The sequence below is a fragment of the Aplidium turbinatum genome, chromosome 8 (genome assembly GCF_918807975.1).
Source record: "Aplidium turbinatum chromosome 8, kaAplTurb1.1, whole genome shotgun sequence".
Classification (NCBI taxonomy): Eukaryota; Metazoa; Chordata; class Ascidiacea; order Aplousobranchia; family Polyclinidae; genus Aplidium; species Aplidium turbinatum.
The window spans coordinates 19,467,645-19,490,826 of NC_137479.1; the positions used below are offsets into that span (position 1 = coordinate 19,467,645).

The 23,182-nt window shown below is 37.3% G+C and overlaps 1 protein-coding gene and 1 long non-coding RNA gene across 2 annotated transcripts; both read left to right on the top strand.

Moving 5' to 3' along the window:
- Window positions 1-213: 213 nt before the first annotated feature.
- On the top strand, window positions 214-20,807 carry LOC145775499 (polyprenal reductase-like). Its single transcript, XM_082586796.1, has 5 exons — window positions 214-1,713; window positions 16,964-17,103; window positions 17,514-17,665; window positions 18,364-18,514; window positions 18,791-20,807. The coding sequence occupies exons 1-5, from the start codon at window positions 1,508-1,510 to the stop codon at window positions 19,054-19,056; spliced, it is 915 nt and encodes a 304-aa protein (XP_082442922.1). The 5' UTR covers window positions 214-1,507; the 3' UTR covers window positions 19,057-20,807.
- On the top strand, window positions 10,218-11,730 carry LOC145775500 (uncharacterized). Its single transcript, XR_014290158.1, has 4 exons — window positions 10,218-10,337; window positions 10,597-10,658; window positions 10,803-10,969; window positions 11,415-11,730. It is a non-coding gene; the product is annotated as an uncharacterized LOC145775500 (long non-coding RNA).
- Window positions 20,808-23,182: the final 2,375 nt, after the last annotated feature.

Sequence of the window (23,182 nt, forward strand, 5' to 3'; positions counted from 1 at the left end):
GTAAATTCTCTGTTTGATTACCGTATTTTACGGACCATAAGACGCACCGGACTATAAGGCGCACTGTCAATAAATTGCTTTGATTAGTTTTTTGTTCATACATAAGGCGCACCGGACCATATATAATAGTATATCGGTACTGGTTTTGAGTGTAGGCAATAAAGCACTACCGCACTTGATCCATACATAAGGCGCATCGGACCATAAGGCGCACGATCAATTTATGAGGAAAAAAAAGAATTCAAAGTGCGCCTTATGGTCCGTAAAATACGGTAATTTGATTTAAAATATATTTTGGTTGGTTTTTCTAGCAGTCCAGGAATATACTCATATACCGTACCTAGCTTATTACTTTACTTGTGTAGGTCATTTTTAGTGTCTACATTTGAGATTTAAGGGTCCTTGGTTCTATGCAGCTCAGAAGTGCTTTTTTGCAACTTAGGCTGATTCAAATTCACAGCGTCTTGGTCAATAATAGTGCTGTTTCATTGTTTCTCACTGCACTTGATGTTCACAATGAGCACAAAATTATTATTATTTTTAATTTTGCATATTTTAAATTGTTGAAGATTGTTTTCTGTGCTTTTTTATTGTAGCTAATTAAGTCCGCCCCATTAGCTTAGTGGTTACGCACCCGGCTCAAGATCGCATTGCACAAGTTCGACTCTCGGGATGTGCGCTTGAGCAACGCATTTCAGGACTGCTCTCCATTCAGCGGCATCTAGTGAATTGAATAATTCCCCGGCAACAACACTTCAACAATCAAAAAACTTCACTCTGCTAATCCCGGTAACCGGCCCAGCTTAAGAGCCTCTACAAATACGTGAAACTACCAGGAATAACTTATCAAGGCTTTGTCAGTCCGATGATAAAGATTCAAAACCAAACCAAGTTCAATTGTTCTAAGTTTTTTTAAGTAGGCTACGTTGGAGTTTAAGAATTTTTCCAAGTGAATTTATACTTAAAGGGGGTATGACTACTTTAGTACTTTTTGCAACCAAAAATGCATATTATCACTAGTCACTAACTGCACAACTGTTAGCTTTACTTCGCTAAATTAAGATGAACTTTGACGCCTGTGTCTTTGTTTCAAGCATGCTATTTTTAGATGTGTTGCAGTGTGATTAACTGATTATTGCCTTTGTCTTTTCTTTCACTTTAGCGAAGTCCAGCTGTGCAAAGATTGAATTTTTGTTGTGCAATGTCTTGTGCGTGAAATCACAACACAGAATTACAGTCGTATATATGTTTTTCTTTTAATGATGCGCATATCTGTCTGGTGACCTTATTTTTTCGCTTTGCTTCATGGTAGACAGTTATGCGAAAGAAACTTAGGATTTGAAAAGTTTTTATATTCCGGCACGTTACTTTGTTCTTGAGTGACTTAAAGGAAATGTTATGATTATCATACAATTACATGGTAACCATAACAGTCATGTGCTATAACATTTTTGTTTGTTTTGTTGCTTAAATTTAATCTGTTAAAACGTTTTAAGCCCATGTAGCCATGGATTTCTCTCCATATAGTTATTTCATTGAACTTCCTGTAACAATACCTAATTTGGTTTGGGCTGCTCTGACAACTCTCTTACTGGTTAGCTTCGTGTCAGCATATCTTGTTGAATCTGAAAATAGTGTTGCAAAGTTTCTGAAGATTCTCGTGGAGTATGGAAAGTACAAAAATGCATACCAAAAGTTGGGTGTTCCTAAAAGGTACATTTTTTCTTTATTTTGGCCTATTCCAGTGCTCTTCAACCGGTGTGCACGGTGCACCCTAGGGTGCACCAAAATATGCATGGGGTGCACCAGTACGAAAAGGTATACACGGGTGCATCACAAACTTGTCACACTAAACAGATACTTTTTATAAAAACTTGGGGATCTGGGGGGCCTCCCCCAGAAAATTTTGAAAAATTACTTTGAATTTGGTGCATTCTGAGAGCATTTTCAACAAAAATGTGGGTATGAATATTCCTGTAAAATGGTGCTGTCAGGTGGCATAGCAAAAGGATAAGATCATGTTTTCTTCGGCATTTTTCGGAAATAAAGCTAAGTCTCTATGTTTTCTTGTTGCTAATTCCTGGCTGAGATGTTTGAATGTTTGGTATTGGCAAAACTCGCTCTTTTAATGCAATTTTGTTTAAAATTAGGCAAGTTTTTTTTAGACTGAAAGCATCATTCCCAAGCAAAAAGAGACTGAAGGCATGATTTTCAATATCGTGATGTCACACGCGTGCCAAAGGGGGGGTTGTAACCCCCAAACCCCCCCTGGCTACGCCACTGGCCATTGATATCCCAGACGTCTTCATGATATCCCAGTATGGTTTTAGTTTAGACTTCATCCATTTTTTTCTCACTATAATAGGCTTTCAGAACACTATGCTACATTGGCATACCTGGGGTGGGGTTGGTGGGTTGGGCCATGTATTTCGTATTACAGTAGCTTAGTCTATAGAACAACATTGTTAATCGCTCTGACAGTGCAATCCAAAACATATTAAATGCCTTAATCTACGTCGTTAACTACTAAAACATTTTTAGGGGGGGGGCCATGGCCCAATGCCCCCCCCCTGCGTACGCTAGTGGATATAATATTATTATTTAGTTAACTATTTTGTCTGTGATGTCTCTATTCAAATATTTTACGAAAACTTTAACTTCTGTATCAACGAGCGAGGGTAGTGTCTTTCAGCAAAACGAAGGCAGTGCCACTTATTCATGCCCATCTTAATTTGTTGCAAGAAAACTTTGAGAAATATTTCAATGCTAAACAGAATGCCACACTGAATGCCAGTTCTTGGATATTACAACCTTTCATTTATGGCGGGCCTACTACAGAAATTGAAGATTTGATTGATCTCCAATCGGATTTTGGTATGAAAGTATTATTTAAAGAGACACCATACACTGACTTTTGGGTGCACCTGTTAAATGTGCCAGAATACAGAAGCATAGCAGAAAGGGCAATTTCCGTACTTATTCAAATGCCAACAACGTATTTATGCGAAAGCGGCTTTTCTTGTTTGTGTGAAATCAAATCTAGAAAGAGAAATTCAATCACACACATCGATCCATTGATGAGGGGAGCAATTGAAAAAGATATCATACCTCGGTTTAAGTTGTTAGTTAATAACGTGCAACAACAAAACAGTCATTAAATAATGATTTTTTATATCGCTTTTACCTCAGTTTACCTTTTAAGTAAACAGGGTGCATGAGTTCGTCACAACAACTTTAAGGGTTTACCAAACCAAAAAAGGTTGAAGAGCACTGGCCTATTCTAAAGAAATCTTTTTAAATTGGTGGTCTTTGTAATCACAAAAAGTTCAATGTAATAACGCAGCAGCAAGTAGGCTACAGTATAAGTTGCAGAAAGCAGCAAGCATTTATCAGTCAATACAAACAAGCCTCCCGAATTCTGGCTGTGCTACAGGCTCATAGCATGGATAGAAGGCAGTGTTTTCAAATTATGTTGGCAGTGTTACCTTAAAATCTATGAGACCTGATGGTACGTTGATGTGTCTACCTTTTTCTAGGCCTTTGTTAGGTTTGGCATGCTATAGATTGTTTTGTTTTTTTTGATTTGATGGTCAGAAATAAAAACAAACTGAACTGCTGCTAGTAAATGTTTATTTCTTTGCTGTAATGCAAAATCCATTGAAATCTTATATACCGTATATACTCGAGTATAGGTCGAGATTTTCACCTCAAAAAGACAGGTTTGACTTATACACGGGACAAGCTGTTGTCTCCAGCTCGGCAGCCTGTAAATTAGCGCATTTTTGCTGCGGCAAAATCATGCGTATGTTGTAGATTATGAAATAGCGTCGGCCGAAGTAAACGTTTTGAATACGTTTATTTGCAGTGATTCAAACTTAAATTTCAAATTTAATGATTTCTTGTCAATTCTAAACTTTATACTCTGGTTAAGCTATATGCATTATGCAAAGCTCATGAAACAAAAGAGCTGTTTTAAGCAATCAATTTTTTTATGTTTGCATGCAGGATAATCATTCTAATTACGTAACATTCCATGATCGTTGAAATCGATGTCAAACTTTATACTTAGCGGCCGCATAAAACAATGATGTCAGGTTGGCTAGGTGATAATAGCGGTAAAAGACGTCTTTAATGCAGGCAGTATCTGTGACCAAGACCAGTAAATATAGGAAAGCCAAGTGCTAATTTTTATGCGTTAATGAAAGGATTTTGATTTTCGTGACTATTCCAGCAGTGTAAGTTACTCTACCCTCTACTTTGAAATTTCCTCACCGTACGGCAGAGCTACTCAACTGGCGGACCGTGGTCCGAATCCGGACCTTCTGGGTGTTGATGATGGACCTTGAGCTTTTACAAAGAATATCCTCATTGCCACGTTTCAGGGCTTCTTTAAACAAATTTCTACTGGGAGGAAGCAGTCTTTCACTGTAATTATCGTAGTTGCTCCCCAACACTTTCTCAGAAATCCAAGTTGAGTTACATTTTGCTAAAAAAGTGGTTTGGTACAGATAATTTAACTTCCGTGGTTGCATGGGAAATAACCTATTCACCGGACCGCTAAAAATATTCAACTTGTCAAACTGGACCTTTGTTAACATTAGTTGAGTAACCTTGCCATGCGGTATGTCAATGCCGATACTTAGATGAACCATCAAATGGTAGTTTCGGGAATAAGTTATTCGACTTATACATGGGTGAAGGAAATATCACCGATTTTAAGCTTAAAAGTAGGGCTTCGACTTTTACACGAGATCGACCTATACTCGAGAGTCAAGCATACTATATATATATACAGTACATCAGTCCATTGTAATATTTATCTTACATTAATAATACCTAAGAGCTAAACTACGTCGCATTGATTTTATACTAAAAACAAAAATAGGACAGTAAAATCTGGTATCAAACTAGAATTACAAACGGAAAAGTAAAAATGGCTATGTTGTTGGGCCAGTTTAACAAATGACCATACTTAGCCAAAATTACAAGAATTCAGTTTTTATTTCAATATTGTAACAAATCTGGCAACCGTGGTATGAATCAGTGCCACATACTCCGCATGGATTAGCATGTTTCTGGTAAGACTTTTTATTATTGCTGTTCTCAAGCAAACAGCCAAATAATTTGTTTTAACTTTAGCTGTCAAAAGAAAATTGAAGAGGGGAAGGCCATGGCCAAATGCCAATCTCAATCAGCCAATCACATAATGAGAGCGAAAGACCAAAACATCTTTAAATAAATGCAGTTACCATTACCCATTCAGGCCTTAAAACTTGTGTTTTTTTCCGACAGCCATCGTGGCCTACCGAGAGCTCCTTCTCGGCGGCCAAATCTACGTGCTTGGAGGCCAAAATAGAAACAACGATAGCACTGTAAGTAAATAGAATTAAACTTGCAACGATGCCAAAATGATCACTTATAGTGATCACATTCTAGCAACACTAAATTGCTTCAACTGCTCGCTGCTCAGTAAATTGTTTCAACTGCATAGGCCACCTTTCATAAAACCTGACCATTTATTTTCCCCTTGGATGTCAACTAACCTACCCAGACAACAAAATCCGTCATTTTTACATTGATTCCACGTTTGCAGTCGTTAAATCAGGGTGAAAATGACGAATTTTGTTGTCTGGGTAGTTCTCCTTTTTAACAACGATTCAATGTCCGACAACATTGAATCTACATAAAAATGACAATATTGCCAGCCCATGTAAATTAGCACTTCGGATTAACACTTTGTTAAATTAAACGTCGGGAATTACAAACAAGACTTATAGCTGGTGATTGCAGCTGGATATTTTCCATACAATAGTAAATGTTCCCGCGCAATACAACAGTGGTGATTATGACGCGCTGACCTAATTCTGCGTCACTCTTTGATACTACATATTTTCGACGGTTAATCCACAATCATTCTAATGCGAAATGAATAATTGGCTAGAGTAGACGAAACCGGCAGCCAAACTTGGCCGACTGAGAACGTAGCACCGGCGGTCATTCAAGCACTACTTAGCGGCCATGGCCGCCGGCTGCTTTAAGGCTTACCTATTGGCTAAAATTGTATAATTCAACTTTAAAGGGAAAAGAATGACATTTTATTATAATCAGTTGACTTCACATCGTGTAATTCTAGTACAATTAAAGAATGCTTACACCATATCATACTTACGCTTTCAAATTAGATTAGTTGCATCACATTTTAAGGGTATCTAAGATGCTGGAGCAATAACATGTAGCTAGAATAAACAATTTATTCGTGTTATATGAAGCAACATTAATCATTAACACTGCCCTTTATTATTAACAAACAAATCAAAAGATGTACCAATATCAATATTTTTCCGGTACTGATACGTGTAATTTCTTACACGTAAAGAGACTTTGGAAAGATTCATGATGTAGTTTATTGGGATATCAAACGTTAAACAGTCAAATAAAAGGTCGAATAGTTCCACTTGTGACATGATAGAGGAAAATTCTTAAACTGACAAATGGTTCACCACTTCCACCACCAAAGAAGCCAAATTCTGAATAATAAACGTTTTCGTCGATTTCAAAATAAATATACACTACTACTAGCAACCAGGGTTGGAAAAAAATCATGATTTTTTTAAAAAATCAAAAAAAATCGTATTTTTTTGATTTAAATAGGATTTTTTTGATTTAAATCAGATTTTTTTGATTTAAAAAAGCGTCGAGTCTACTTGAGGGAAGAGATCATTTTAGTAAGATAGCAGAGTTATTTTTAACCCCTTGATTGATTGAAAGGTTTTGCTTTGCAAGTGTTTAATCATTTTTATTATCATATTGTAGGCTAGCCTGTCTAGTGTCTATTGCACGGTACTACACTGTTAAAAATTTTCGTAATTTTACTGTCAAAAGAGCAGTAGAATATTACTATCTTGTTACAGTACTTGAAATTACTGGCCATTTTGTGGTATATTTACTAGACAAAGACGTTTTTTTACTCCAAATATAGTAGAATCACTGATTGAGCAGTTTTAAATTTTACTTCTTTTCGTAGTAGATGATTTCACTTCTTTTTTGGAAGTGAATTTACTGGTCTGTGAAAGTGTTTTGCAATTTTACTGACAAAAATAGTAAAATTATACTGACTTTTTATAGTTTTTTTTTTAACTTGCATTGGCAGTAATTGTACTATAGGTACGGTAGGCTACATGGGCAGTAACATTTTATTAACACCGTTATTTTAGTCCGATTAGGCTACTATAGGCTACTCCTGTGCAGCAATATATTTAGCACTTCTACAAAACGTCAACCTTTTTTCCGGTCAACATATTTACGGTCACACCAGCACATTCTCGAAACAGTGGGATGCTACGTTATGTCATGCCTTTCTGTTTTGATATCTGATATAGGCTACCTTGGCCAGCAATATAGAGTTCGTGGGTTAATTGAAACTAGAATTGAAACAATCATGACTGGAAGGAAAGTTTGCTAGAGATCCGAACTCACGGGCTTCCAACAAAAATGTTTTAATTGTTTGTAATATTGGTTCCTTAAAAATGCACTGAAAGTACTAGAGAGTCGAACCGAACCCGAGTTTTATAGTCAAACGGTTCGACTCTCTGACTAAAACCCGAGAATTATTATCACTTATCAGTCGTCAGCCAATGGGCTGGCGAATGTTATCCTGGTCCGCGCTCAATTTCCCGCCTTCCCGCTCAGAATTTGCAGAGTCTGATTAGCGTTGCCAGATGGGGAAATAGGATAACAAATTTAAAAAAATTCTGGTGAAATTCAATTTTAGAGGCCTTTGATGCCAAATTTTTTGACTTTGGGACCAGAAAACTTTTTGGTGAAATCTAGTGAAATTTTCCCCCAATCTTTTTTTTTCAAGAAAGTTTTTTTAAACTTTTAAGCGAAAAATCCCCGCTCGTATAGAAAACGTTTTGCAAGAGGTTTGCGCATGCGTGACGGCAGTGTCTTATGTCTTAAAAAGTATTTGTATTTTTAGGCGAAATTGTTTTAATTAGGGTGTTTTACATATCTGGTGAAGTTGTATGCAATCTGGTGAAATTTTATTTACTTTTTGGTGCTAAGCATCTGGCAACACTGAGTCTGACAACTGAGCATGTGCAAGAATGCAAGCATCAAGCATGGTTGCCTGAATGGTGCAGTAACTTAGTTACAGCTGGTTTTGTTGCAGTCATAAGTTTCAGATAGACAGAGGAAGCGTGTTAATAGCAAAAGTAGCATCGTTAAACCTGTATCACTGAACAGGTAACAAGTTTAATCCTACAAATGGTATCTTTGCTGATTTTTTTTATGTTTACCATGGACAAATGAGAACAATAGCGTACCATTGAAATTAATTTATTTCGATGCTTTTAGTAAGTTAACTGCATTAAACTGCTACGAAATTACATAGCTAAGCAATATGCACTGAACAACAATGACTTAGATCAGGCAGGTCGGTCTGTCAGTCAATGCAGTGAGGCTCTGCCCCCTCCCTACAATTTTCTAACCACTGCACCCCTGAGTCAATGTGAAGAACTACCTAACACATCTTCCCAGTATACCAGTATTGTAGCCTACTGAACACACAATGTTGAAGTAGTCGAGCTCTGTTGTAGTAGCTTCTAGCATTCGGACTCTGGATTGGAAGATCCAGTGTTGGAATCGTACTATAAAAAGATTAGGCAGTGGCTATTTGACCGGCGCCGGTCTTTGAATCTGAAACACTATTTGACCGGTCATGACATCACTATACACTACAGGCACCTTTTTCTTTTTCTCTTTCAAAGCAAAAGACGAGAAGCGCGTGTATAAGTTCTAAATTCGACAAGTTCATTCAACTCGATACGTGGTGCGTGCGATACTTCGCCGGCTTCTATTCTAGAGGGAATGAGTTTGATACTACCCGGAAGCGTTCTTTTTTCTTTAACTAAATTTTGACGCGAAGTGCATTTTTGTAGTCAATTTTTAATTTCAGTTGCCTACAGCCCAATTTTTTATGTCTTTTCAAATGTGAGTAACTAATAAAGTTAGAGTTTTTTTAATTTGCTGGAATTTGAGAATTTCTCTGGGTAATTTTCCGTTTGTGGCCGTGCTAACTACTGATATATAGCCTACTACATAATTTTTCATTCAGGCACGTTTTAAACCTTTCAAGGTTTTACCACCTTTTCCCGTTCATTAATGTGCTGGTAGGTCTATATCGAATTTTGTAGTTAGTATCTTTTTCGTCCCGGACGCGTTAATGACAAAAATAAAATGATTGATTGATGTGACCGTGTGTGCCGAACGAAGCATTACACTTTTGCTCTCAACAAGTTAGTTATATACAATGCTTCTTTTAAAAAAATGGTAATGGTATGTAAATGTAATGCAACTCAAATTAAAAATTGACTACAAAATGCACTTTGGGTCAAAATTTAGTTAAAAAAAAAAAGAATGCTTCCGGGTAGTATCGAACTCATTTCCTCTAGACTAGGAGTCGGCGAAGTATCGCACGCGCCACGGATCAAGTTGAATAAAATTGTCGAATTTAGAACTTATATACGCCCTTTTCGTCTTTTGCTTTGTAAGAGAAAAAGAAAAAGGTGCCTGTATAGTGATGTCATGACCGGTCAAATAGTGTTTCAGATTCAAAGACCGGCGCCGGTCAAATAGCCACTGCCAAAAGATTACTAGGCATGGCTGCTGCAACTGTCTTCAAAATGAGAAAATATTAGGTAGCCTACACAGTTTTAAAAAAACAAGCTGTGACCGTAGCTAGAGAGTATATCTGCCATATCTGGTGCTACGCCTTGCCCATGAGTAGCCAGGGAGTAACGACATTAGAGATGCAACTCCATTTTACCTCAGAGTGAAACATCTGCCGTCAGTTGCAGTTTATAGGCCTAGTCAATGCCCAGGACTGTTAGAAAGTGAGAACTAAATAATTGAGTGGTTTATCCAGCTGTGGTGATAAAACTTGTGGTAGGCTGATCTTTCGTGTGTGATCAGCATGAATAATTTGAGCAGAAGGTTCAGGGTGGTAAACGATAGACCCTCAGCCCTGGCCAAAGATCAAGAAGGAAAAATCCCCATTAGGCTACAGGAAGAGAACCAGTACTTATTACCGGTATTATTCGTGACAACGTCTCATAATACATGTTTTAAACCAATTTAGGTTTTTTCATGCTTTCCTGAGCATGTGTTGTATTTCATTTCATTGAATAACTTGATACTTGGATATTATCGTTGTGCATTTATGATGTGCCGGGAGACAACTGGCGGCTGGGAGACAACTTGCCATCTCAGTGGGATTAGTGGAACTGATTACAACATATTTTAAAGAAGATTGCTCAGCGATTTATCAATGCTTTGAGGTAACGTACATCTATTATTATTTACTTGCAAACACAGATTTTTTAATACCCAACCTTCCCATTCCCGGAAGAACATCTGACACATACTTTGCAAATTTATTTATAGCTTATATATAACTTGTGTGATATGAACACCATGCTACTACTGCTAATAAATTCTATTTCATTGCCTTCTTAGCGATAAGAGTGCGGCTATATGAGTGTTTGACAATGTTTGTATTATTTTCAATATCTTAAAAATGTTAAATTCAATTTGTAGGATTCAGCTATCTCCCAGTTTGAAGAAACTCGTGTACCAGCATCCAATAATTGTGTGTTTTGGTAAGTTGTGAATGAGCGTTTGTACAATTTTGACTGATGTACAAGTGAACTTTTGAATTGCTCACCTAAATATGAAGTTGGTAAATGTAAATATGCACTAATTTCAGTCTTCGTAGTTTCATTTGTGCCTCATTGCATCTGCAGGGCCCACTCTTGCCAGTGCAGTGAAGTTTCTCGTATTCATCGAAGGCAACCTTGCAATGGAAACCAAGTCGTTTTTTTGTAGCGCTGGCTTACTTCTTCTGCTCATATTACGTCTTTGCAATGTCATATCCAGATAGTGCAGCTGCAAGTCTGGAGTTTATACAGAGGTATGTAAACCTGTAATGTGTTTAATTGTTTATGTATGAGCTAAGGAATAACAATAATGAAACTCCCTCCTTCACAAAGTGATTCATACCAGTGACAAGCTGGTCTGGCTGGAGTGGGATTCAAATCCACGAAGTTCTTGACAGTGTCTCTCTACTGCAGCTAGTAAGAACTGCACCCATTACCGGAGGGATTGCGTCTTAGACCACTCGGCCATCCAGACTGATTATTAGAGGTGTTAAACTGTTAATACTAGTTATGTACGCAAGTTCCAAGCCACAACTCCAGAGGATGACGATTATTCTAAGGTTTGTGGAAGTGACAACGCATTCTGATCAATTTGAAGGTTTCACTACACGATGGTATTGTGGTGTAGTTACAAACATTGCTAAATATCACGGTCAAATTTGAAAAGATCCACTGATATAACTTGTGTTGTTTCCTCAGATACTTTGCTCGCATTGGGGTCATCCGTCATGACAAGAAAAAGTGAGATGTGCACCCTAAAGTACTCCGACTGTGCAACGAGGTCATGCTTCGGCAGGGATGTTTGTTATGAAGATTGAAGCAAGTCAAGAAATTCACTGTTCAGTCGCTGCTGCTTCATGCTTCGCCGAAATATAGCCTCGGCTGAACTCTGCAGTTAAAAAAGCGAATTCACGTGTTCGTGAAACATCAAACAAATAGCTGTACTTGTAACATCTTGAGAGATATATTGTGAAACATTGTCGCCAGTGAGGTCTGCTGTACACAATAAATTTATATCTGCAAATGCACGTGTGTAATATTTACTTGTAGAGAAAGTCATTTTACTCTCATAATGCCGTTTGTCACAAAAACTATTCGGGAAGTTGTTTTGCTGCCTGTCCAGAGCAGTAATTTTACTGATCAGAAACATTTAAAAAATGACTATCCGGAGCAGTAATTCTACTGATCAGAAACATTTAAAAAATGACTATCTAGACCAGTAATTTTACTGATCAGAAACATTTAAAAAATGACTATCCAGAGCAGTAATTTTACTGATCAGAAACATTTAAAAAATGACTATCCAGAGCAGTATTTTTACTGATCAGAAACATTAAAAATATGACTGTCAACGGAAGTAAAAATACTTCCATTACAGTAAATAAAATTACTACTTAGGAAGTTATTTTGCTGCCTGTCCAAAGGACAGTAAAATTTTTTAACAGTGTACGACAGTTTATCGAACGACAGTTTATCGAAACGACAGTTTATCGAACGACAGTTAATTGAACGACAGTTTATCGAAACGACAGTTAATCGAACAACAGTTTATCGAACGACAATTTATCGAACAACAATTTATCGAACGACAGTTATTCGAAAACCTAACCCCTAACCTTTACCCTAACCACTAACCAGTAACCCCTAACCATTATCCCCTAACCCCTGAGTATTCCATTGCATATGTGCTTCGTCGTTCGATAAACTGTCGTTTCGATAAACAGTCGTTTGATGAACTGTCTGTTAGATCATGAAGCGTAAGCTGTCAACGCGGATCAAACACGATGGGTTGGCAATCAAAAACGCACACTTTTTATTGAGTACGGTAAAAAGCTTGCAGGCTATAGTTTTCGAATAATTTTACCACAGCTTGGCAGACAGGCGGTTCTGGTACACAACATTATACGATCCTAACTTCCGGTAGCAGTATACATTACAACTTATCACTTTCAAAGAATAGAATCCAGTCAGTTTCTGTAATATACAGACATCCAAGCCTAAAAAACAGCAGCACAAAACGACTGCTGCAGCTGCGAAATGCCACAAGAAAGACAGAAAGCCCGCGAAAAATAACTGCAGCCAGCCAAAGCTTATTTATGACGTTACAAAGCCTTACGTAATTCCCTGATACGATGTAACACTGTCGTTTCGATAAACAGTCGTTTCGATGAACTGTCGTTCGATAAATTGTCTTTCGATAAATTGTCGCGTCACGCTATTGCACATATTTTTAAGTAGGTGTGATATGTTGCTTTATACTAAATCATAATGTGCATATCGAGATTGAGGTACGTCTCAGACTGTCATCTCACTACACTAAAATCTTTTCTTACGTTTGAGCACACATTACTTTGCTTTTTTGCTCAACTGATGCATAGCCTACAACCAGACTTTTTGCAAAGAAAGTTTAACTGTGTAATATAATTATGTTACCGACGTACCATACCAAAACAATAAAAGTTCAGATGACACAAAATTGCAGTTTATTTTGCATTGAGAAGTTTGTACATAAATACAAGCTCGCCAGCTTTTGCAGTGCCCAATCGATTTCGAACTTCTGATTGAACCAGACCAAAAGTGGAAAAAACTTGCTCAAAAACTATGTTTAGTGAACAACACTGTTTGTGAACTGCCAAGTAAACTAAGTTGCCTTTCAAAACATGCATAGCCTATAGCCTTAAGTATTTAAATATAACTTTTGTATTACAGAGAAGCAGTGAAACGTTTGTTGATGTATTTATTTTTATTTTAGCAAATAAAAAATCCTTTGATTTTTTTAATTGATTTTTTTGATTTTTATTGTTTGATTTAAATCATGATTTAAATCAATGATTTAAATCATTTGATTTAAATCAGCCAACCCTGCTAGCAACAGCTAATGTACAATTGCGAATAACAATATCGGCTGAAACTCTGCAATCGTCTTCAATATCCTTTTTATTACAACTTCTAATCCCCATAATATACAACTTACAGAGCTCTCAACACAACTGTAGTAACAACCCTAATAACCAAATCACGCGGATAGTTCACTCATTTTAGAACAAAAATGTAGCTTGCCGCCCGAGCTACCCATATTGATTGTGACAATTACTGTACTTTTTTAAACCGATATCGGTGTTTTTATACCCATACTTTGGTGTTGCAAGATTGTGCATTGTTTAACAACAAATGGATTTTGGATGTACAAAACTGTTGGACAAAGTTTTTACGTCACATTCCTTGCGTTCCATCATTGCTTCTTTGATTGTTTTTGTGATGTTATAACAACAAAAAACGGACGCGATATTCAAGTGTTTTGCAAACTTTGCAAAGCGTTTGCTGGTATCATGAGAACATCATCACTGAGGAAGAAAAGTAAACCAAAGGTTACACGTTCGAAAAACACTTCGTGTCAGCGCGTTTTGTTCGTTAGGTTACATTCTTTGTTGCTTCTAAATTGTATGTGTTATACATTGTACCATAATAGCAACAGTAATGAAACGGACATCCTAAACAACTGTTGGCGGCAAATTAATTCCGACTGTTTAAAAAGGCTTCATGTAAACGCAATTTCGTTAACTTTGCATTATGACCTTTGAAATTGTTTTTGTTATGTCATTACAGTGCCAATAAAGAAACGGACATCATAATTAAATGTTCTGCAAATTTAACAAAGTTTAAATCCTTTAATAATTTTGTTACATAAACAAAATCGATTACCAACTGTTTAGAAAAGCTTCATGTCAGCACCCCTCATTCGTTATGTTATATTTCTGTTGTTACGTCATAACAACAACAATAAACAAACGATAAAAATTTAATATTGGTCAGGAGTGAACACTCAGAATATCTTCCACAAGAGCAATAAAACTAAATGAAGCCCCCCATGTTTTTAAATAAGATTACTAAGCCAAGTAATGTTCCACCGAATGTAGCTTCCTAGCCAGGAAATCAGGCCGTAAAAAGGGCTCCTTTTGAATGCTTTTTTTTGCACTTGGCGGAAGGTTTTTGCAAAATAAAAGAATGCCTACTGCAGTGGTTCTCAAACTTTTTTTTGTTGCGACGCCTCTGGAAAAGTTTTCTAGACTTGCGACGTACCAGCAAATAAAAGTAAATGAAGAAACATGATTAAAGTTTTGTTTATTGATACAACAACAAAAAGCAATGCATATTGTTTAATGTGACGTGTGGGCTTGTTTGTTTTCACAAAGTTCATTGAATCTTGGGTGAATTTTTGAAATTGCCACTCGCATTTCTCTTTCACTGTTTATTCGTGATCGATATTTGGTTTTATCACCGCCAAGGCAGAAAATTTTGCTTCACATAAATACGACGTAGCGAATGGGATAATAATTCGCAGTGCTTTCTTTCACCAAACCTGGATAATCGTCATTCATTGAATCCAAAAATTTGCCGGATTTCCTACTATGAAAGAATCACGAATCCATTTGTAATTTGAAAATTTTTCCGGGAAGTATTTTGCAAATTTTGACTCGAGCTTGGACAAATGTAAACAAATATGCTTCGCAAATTTGAAGGAAAAAAAACGCACTTGCGACCTCAACTCTTCACTGTTTTCAAACTGAAATAACATCAAGAAAAATAATTCAGAGTTTCCAATTTTTTTTTGAAGGATAGACATCCAATACTACGTTAGGGTATCAGCAGTGGCACATTTTTTAGTTAATTGTGGTTTAATCGGCTAAGTGCATTGGACAGTGTACACATGTGTCCCAGCGGTCCTCAAAGGGTTGCCTCATTTTTATAATCTTAACCTGAGTTCAGCCAAGAAGCGGAATTATTCTGCGACGCCCTTGGAAAAGTGAAACGACGCACCAAGGCGTCGCGACACACAGTTTGAAAACTACTGGCCTACTGTAACAAATCAAAAAAAAATTACTTATAATAGTTTGTCTATTAAAGCATTTCTTCAACCTTGAATACTATCTGGTCATGACGTAGCCACATAAAGACATAACAAACTATTATCACCACATGTTAATAAATATAAGAATGGTGTCTTGTCATGTTGGTATTTGAGTTGTAAGTTTGTGGTATTGTATTGGTGTTTTACGTTAAATGCAAAATGGACAGGTGTATGTTTAAACGCCAATTTTGCAAGATTGAGTGGCCAGTCAATTCAAACTCAAATGGTGAACAATTTACATTCATAATCTGAAATTTATCGGAACTTTTGAAATAGCGGAGGTGCATCATTTTCAACCAATATTGCCAAGTTTTAATGGTAACTGGTTCACTACCCAGACAGAACAATCCGTCTTTGATTCTACGCCTCCAGACGATGAATCAAAGACGTCTGCAGACGTTGAATCAATGTAAAAATGACGGCTTGTTCAATTTGTTTTGTCTGGGTAGGACATTGAACTTGCGAAGTTAGTTGTACAAAACAAGTAAATTTCGACAGTAGGCCTATTCTTTTTGCATTTGATTTAGATGATTTAAAATTTTTGTTTTGTTCATACGCTGTTTCTGAAACTTTTTGTTTGATTTGCCAACATGGCACTTCTTCGAATACAGTATATCGATATTCGGTTTGATCAAATTCATTTTCTATTTGTAATGTGTTCAAAATAGGTCACTGCCGACAAAGCAACAATGACGTTATGGCGAAAACGAGAGAGAAAAGAAACAAAATTTGCAATTGCACACGATTTTGTGAATCGGTTAACGTAATATTACTGAAAAAACGTTTCGTTTTGCTGAAAAGAATATTTCTGTCCTGTCGCGGCCGACCTGTTACAGGTCAACTGACCACGGCCGACCTCCGATTTACGCTTACCATAGCGTGCCGTGGCTTCTAAACCTTGGACATCTGATGATCTATTTTAGGAAACAGCAACAGAGTAATCTCAAAAATTCTAACTCTAACACCGGTTGATTGCTCATGTTTTTAATACTGTACTCTTGATGAAAACTATTTAATATTGATCAAAAATATACATACTGTAAGCCACCCTCGAATCTAAACCGTACTAAGATGAGGAATAAAAAGTTGATGAGGAGGCACGGTTTACAATCAAGCCGCTAGTTGCTCAGGCTAGTTTTATTGGTTAAAATTTATCCTTAGAACTCTTTTGTAGCCTACACAAAATTTGCGTGATTTTAGTTTCCGCCAACGGTAATATTGGACTTTTGACTCGCACAATGTAAACCGACATTTTTTCATACCTCTGCTTAGGCTTTCGTATAAAAAGCTATTCTAGTAAAAAAGAATTGTGGTGATTTTTCATCAATTTTTGTTTTAGTTACTTCACCCATTACTATATCTTGGCATCTCTGTGGAATGGATATTGCTTTTATACAATCGCTGGTTTGTGTTTTGGTTTCTTCAAATCTAATTGGATAGCAGATTTGTTGCTATTGCATGGATCTCCTAATCCAACAGGTAAATAAACTTTTGCAGTGACACAACGAATCATGGAACACATTGTAGTTTAGGCTACTAGTTTGTTAGCAGGTCGTAAGTCAATATTTCGTTAGAATACTTTCTTTGCATTCGTGGGGATAGTTGGATATTGCTTGTGCTACTATACCGGCTCTAAGTGCACATTGAATTAGTGTTAAATGGGCTAAGTTGTCGGAAAAGACACAATTTTTTGTATCCTTTGTATTTTGTCAAGTAAGATGTATCAAATCTTCCATTTTATTGGTAGATTTTAATGCTAGTCTTTGATAAATTGTGTAATGTATATTTTCAGTAGCGCTATCGCCATTCACAAGCAAATTGTGACGTATTTCATGAAATGTTTTTAAGAAATTACATTTGTCCAATGATTACTAATTCTTTTGCTGTAGGTGATCAATTGTCAATATTGATTGTAATGGCTATGCTAGCCATTCATTCCGTGAAGAGGCTCTATGAGTGCTTGTTCATCAGTGTCTTTTCATCCAAAGGAAGAATGAATTTTGTTCAATATGCATGGGGTTTCACATATTACTTGGCACTGGTAAAGAAATCCTATTTACAAAACAACTTTGCTAAGGCGATTACTTTGGTTTTGTTTACTTGGTTGTAATTATAAAACGTGTTTTGAAAACTACTAAGTTATACTAGTTAACAACTAAGTTACATGTGCCAAGCTGCAGCATGTATCCATCGTTATCTATCTATATGATGTAACGTATCTTGTTCCTTATTACGATACTTGGATCTTGAGAAATCATGTTGTTGAGAAATCACAAGTACCTTACGTAGCATAACTGAGAATTTGTAAGTACACAGAAAAGACATTTTGTGTGTTATGGTCTGATTTTTTATAATGCTATTAGGATTAGAACATGTTCTAAGTTGTTGCATTTATGTAGCAGATTTGGTTGATTTTTTACCATTGAAGTTTAGTTCAAAAGTTGTCTCATTCAGCTTTTTCGAATCAATATCAAGCTTGAGTTGTTACAGCATTACACTGCTTCTATCTTAACACCAAACTTTCCATACATACAAAATCTCCAAATTCAGTCAATGACTTTCATTTTCATATCTAAAATTTCTCTGTGTAAATAGCATTGAATGTGCAACATCATCGCAGACCTGGTTGACTGGATACATTACACTTTTGTCTGTATCCCTGTAGTAAACACATCGCAGTATAAATAAGGTTTGGAAAATATAGGAAGCAAGTAAACGGACCGAGTAAAATGTGTTTAGGCACCCACATTAATTTCGGAATGCCTACCTTTGAACAAGCTCCCTTTTGGCTCATTTGAATTACGACATGGCCTTGGAATTTTGGGATTCCTTTATGCTTCATTTGTACAACACCAGTCTCATGTAATTCTAGCCAATCTAAGGAAAAAGAGTAAGTACAGACGTACAGTTATGAAATGGGATGTTGTTGCATTGAAACAGTTATAAAAAACAAAGTAAAACATTATATTTTTTTTAAAAGATTTATAAAATCTAAGATCTTCTTGAACCACTGCAAAATCTTGTCATCAATTGTATGTTGTTACTGTTCGACTGCAATCACATCAATTTTTTTTTATACAAAATACCATCACTTTTGTCGGCGGTTGTGTGTGATTTCACTTGTTACCTGTTGATATTACACCCATCCCTCTTAATGCTTTTGTAGATGGACGACAAGTTGAAACGGAACGGTACTCCATACCCCACGGAGGACTATTCTACCTCGTATCTTGCCCACATTATTTCAGCGAAGTTTTGATCTACATCTTTACGTTGTTGATCATTAGGCAGCAGTGCTACTCATGGTGGTTAGTTGTCGTGTACAACGTCATTGCACATGCAAACATGGGTATGGCCGCACATGTTTGGTACAAAGACAATTTTAAGAATTATCCGAAAAATAGAAAAGCATTTATTCCGTACTTGCTTTAATTGCTTTTTCAGTTTATCATAGTTTTATGTAAACGCTGGCTTTCGTTTAGGCTAGTTGTCTGTTGGAAAATTTGAATAGAATCAATCATTTATTCTACCATTTGCTGTGATTTATTTTTCCATCATGGCCGGGGTTGATTCTCAATTTCTCATCCAGTCAATCGCCAAGTAATGACTTTTGATTAGCTTCATTGTCTCGAATAGGTGTAAGAAAGCTATTGTACAGTAGGTGCGATAGCCTACTAAGTTCTGAATAGTTTTTGTGAGAACCAAACTGCATCATTTGACACATAGTTTTTCTATCTGCTGTCATGCATCTGTATACCTCAAAGTTTTTCTACTATCGTCACGTTTATGCTGAGCTATCACGTATCAGTATCCCACTGTAAATTTAACGGAAGTAATGTCCTTGCTGCTAATGGTAATGTTGTTTGGAGACAGGAGTGGACGGAATCGCTACCGTTGTTGTCAAAAAATGTCTATAATTTTGTTATGGTAATCGTGAATATTTTCGAGCTGCTGGACGTGTGCACTGTGCAGTAGCTAAAGGTGGTACGCAGATCACCATTGGTTTGTATTTGGAAATTGCATTGCTGTGAAATCAATGTGTTGATAGTTCGACTTGGTACATTGCTTAAAGGCATACTAAATGAATTTTTCAAACGGGAATTAAGCATTAAAATGCGTAAACTGAACACTCAAGAATGCATTTCATAAAAAATTACTGAAAAAAAATTGTTTTCAATGGCGCTGGCAAAGCGCAAAGGCCAGTGTTTCATTTATTTTTTATTTTTTGCAAAATGACCAAGAGGTGGAAAAACTGCTTGAAAATTACGTCACCAGCGGCTAGCAGTAGCATTATCAAAAGTCTTTTCTCGTGTTGGGTTGGAAAGTTCAGACATGTTGCGTTCCAAGAATTTTCACATTGATTCAAGGCCTGGACACGTTGAATCCATGTAAAAAATGCTGATTATCCACGCCTTCTGAATTGCCTAGCTGAAATCGTTTCACATGCCTTTGTGGAATTTGCCTTCAAAAACTTGTTTTTTTACATTGATTGAAGGCCTGAATACGTTGAATCTATGTAAAAGTGGCTGATTTACTGTTTGAAGAACAAGATCTGCCATTTGAAGCTCACGCAGTAAAAACTCTTGCCCGATCAGCTGATTGCTAGTCGCTGGTGACGTAGACTGTATAATCGCACGCTTCGCTGCTCAAGCCCATTTCCGTTTTGAAAGCTCTGACAAAAGCATGCGCACAATGGTGGTCAGACCGCAATGGGGCCAAATTTTTTTCAAAATCGTTTTATGGTAGCATGTTAAACACAAAGAACGTGGAAAATTGCCAAGTCAGGTTTTTCCTTTAGTATGACTTTAATGTGCTATTATTTTTCGTTGTTGGTATGCCCACATTTTCGTGATACTGTACAAAAAAGCCACATAGTGCAATGTCATCAAGCGTTGTCGTCAATTGTGTAAAGAAAGTATTTATGACTTCAATGTTCCTACAATGCAAGCACAAGGATCTTAGCTTTTGCAGAGGTAGCCTATAATGTGCGATATTTCTACGCCAATTTTGTTCTATTTTGCAGCAAATTGTTCATAGCCTACTCCATCAAAGTGAGTGATTTATCAGCACAGTGTTTATGTTGCATTCTTCGCTTTTATGGTGCATTTAACCTCATTTCAAAATCCGCTTTGGTGACACCCTGACATTGCCGCAACTTATTAATATTTAATTTCACAATTAAAATAAGCCTTTTTGTGTGTATAATGCTGATGCTTGTCCAAACAAGATGAGCCTGTCTGCCTACAATTCTAGCCTGTTACTCTTGTATCGATAAAATAATTTAATTTCGGTGAATAGCTTATTCACCCACGTGACTTGGATTGTTTTTTGAATCTTTTTCCTCGGACGGCAAAGCCTTTGATAGTGGCTTTCTGGGAGGCTTTTGACGCAGGGCGGTTACCGAGATTGGCAGAGTAAAGATTTTCGATTGTTGAAGTATTGTTTGTAAGCTTTTCCATTCACTTGGTGCTGCTAAATGGAGAGCGTAGCCGAGTGGTGAGGTTCTCGGCTGCATAGCCGAGTGGTGAGAACCCTGGAACGGTAATCGAAAGGGCGCCGGTTCGACACCGCTCGAGCATGCCGCTGTGTCTGGCAGGACACTTAAAAGGCATGCCTGAAGGTGGACACGAAGATTGGGTTCTTTGCCTTCCCGTCCACTTAATCTAAATCTTCAACCACCGGGTGTAAGCCTGGATACGACAAACAATGGAGAGCAGTCCTGAAATGTGTTGCTCAAGTGCACACCCCGAGAGCCGAACCAACGCTGCTTGATTGAGCGCGTAACCACTGAGCTAGCGGCCGGACGAACTTAGATTCGGTTAAATCAATGAAAAAGCGACTGATTTACTAAGGTATCTATCGGTATGTTCGAATCAAAAGCCAGCGCCAACATTGTGAAAGTTGTAGCTTAGATCTTTTTGTAATCAGTATTGGACACACAGACCACTGATTGGACATCTAACATATTTTTTCACGAGATAGCATGCTACTTTGTCGTGATTTTAAAAAATAGTTGGTCCAGTTTGCAATATTGAAGTTTACTAGGTCGCTATTTATGTAAGTTGCTTTAGTCAAGGATCTATCCATACACACTACACAGGCGTTGCCAATGAGCGAACGATGGTTGGAGGCTGGAGTAGTTTAGATTTCAAACTCTAGGCTAAATATGCTTTATCTTTTTTTTTTAAATAATTCCTTCAAAAACCAAATTTTTAAAGATCAATGAAATCGAACCTCTTGGTGTCACTTTAGAAAACTGTCGAACGTTTCTCTGTTGCCAGTTGCGCTTCGCATTTTCAGCACCTTGTCAAAATCTAGTTTAATATTTAGGCTACATGGTAACAGTAACATTAAAGCAGCACAAAGACTAGGCCTATATGTAATTACAGTATGTAGGTTAACTAAGCTACTACGGTACTCTAACTAACAACTATACTACATACCAGTGTTTTCCAACCGGGGTGCCAATTGCAACGCTCAAGGGTGCCGCGAGATATTGAGACATTGAAATACTGCAGCCTTTTCTATATTTTAACTTTAACCTGTTGAGAGCGGAATTTATTTATTTCTAACTGAATTTCAGTGCGTATTAAGTTTCGCGTCTCGCAGTTATTCCCGGCTCCTTTCTGGAGAGTCGCTTAGTGGCGAAGCCGCTGGCGGTAAGTAGATAATAATCCACGGTACTAAGTCTTTGTTTTCTCGCCCAGGAAAAACAGCGTGAAAGAGATTTTGACTCGTTGCTGTTCCTTCCATAAAAACGTTTGAAACGCATCATTATTGCCAGGTTTCATGATTTTATTTTGCGTTTCACAGCGCACAATTGGGTCTCCAAATTAGCGTATTTAGTAGATATCTTCGACTATTTAAATACGGTAACGTGAATGTCAAAATGGAGGGCAAAATGAAACTCTCTTAACTTCAACAAGACTCATAGTCCAGGGATTGGGCAATCTTGTTTTCGATGGTAATTGCAAGAGCAGAAAGCCTGTCATCTGCCACGGTTAAGCGCAGGATATTCTTGACGAGTTTCATTCTGCTGATGGTCTTTTCAGCACTGGCGACAGTAACTGGTGTGGTCGGTCAGAAGAATTCTGGTGCAAATGCAAAGATTCGGATATATATCCTGAAGGCTGTTCTTGTACGTTAAAAAAATGCTTGCCGTGACAAGTCCTCTCTCTTTCTCCATGTTATAAATAAAACGATTCAATTCCATTAGGCTATTAGTTCGTTGGCATCAATGTCTCCCATTTTTCTTTTAATTTTTTTGCAGTGATTGTCCAGTTCCATTGTCCGCCCCATTAGCTCAGTGGTTACGTGCCGGCTCAAGACCACGCGGTGCAAGTTCGACTCTCGGGGTGTGCGCTTGAGCACCGAATTTCAGAGCTGCTCTCCATTCAGCGGCACCTAATGAATGGAATAATTTCCTGGCAACAACACTTCAATAATGAGAAAACTTCACTCTGCCAATCTCGGTAACCGGCCCTGCGTCAAGAGCCTCTACGAGTATGCGAAACTACCAGGAATAACCAATCAAGGCTTTGTCAGTCCGAAGATAAAG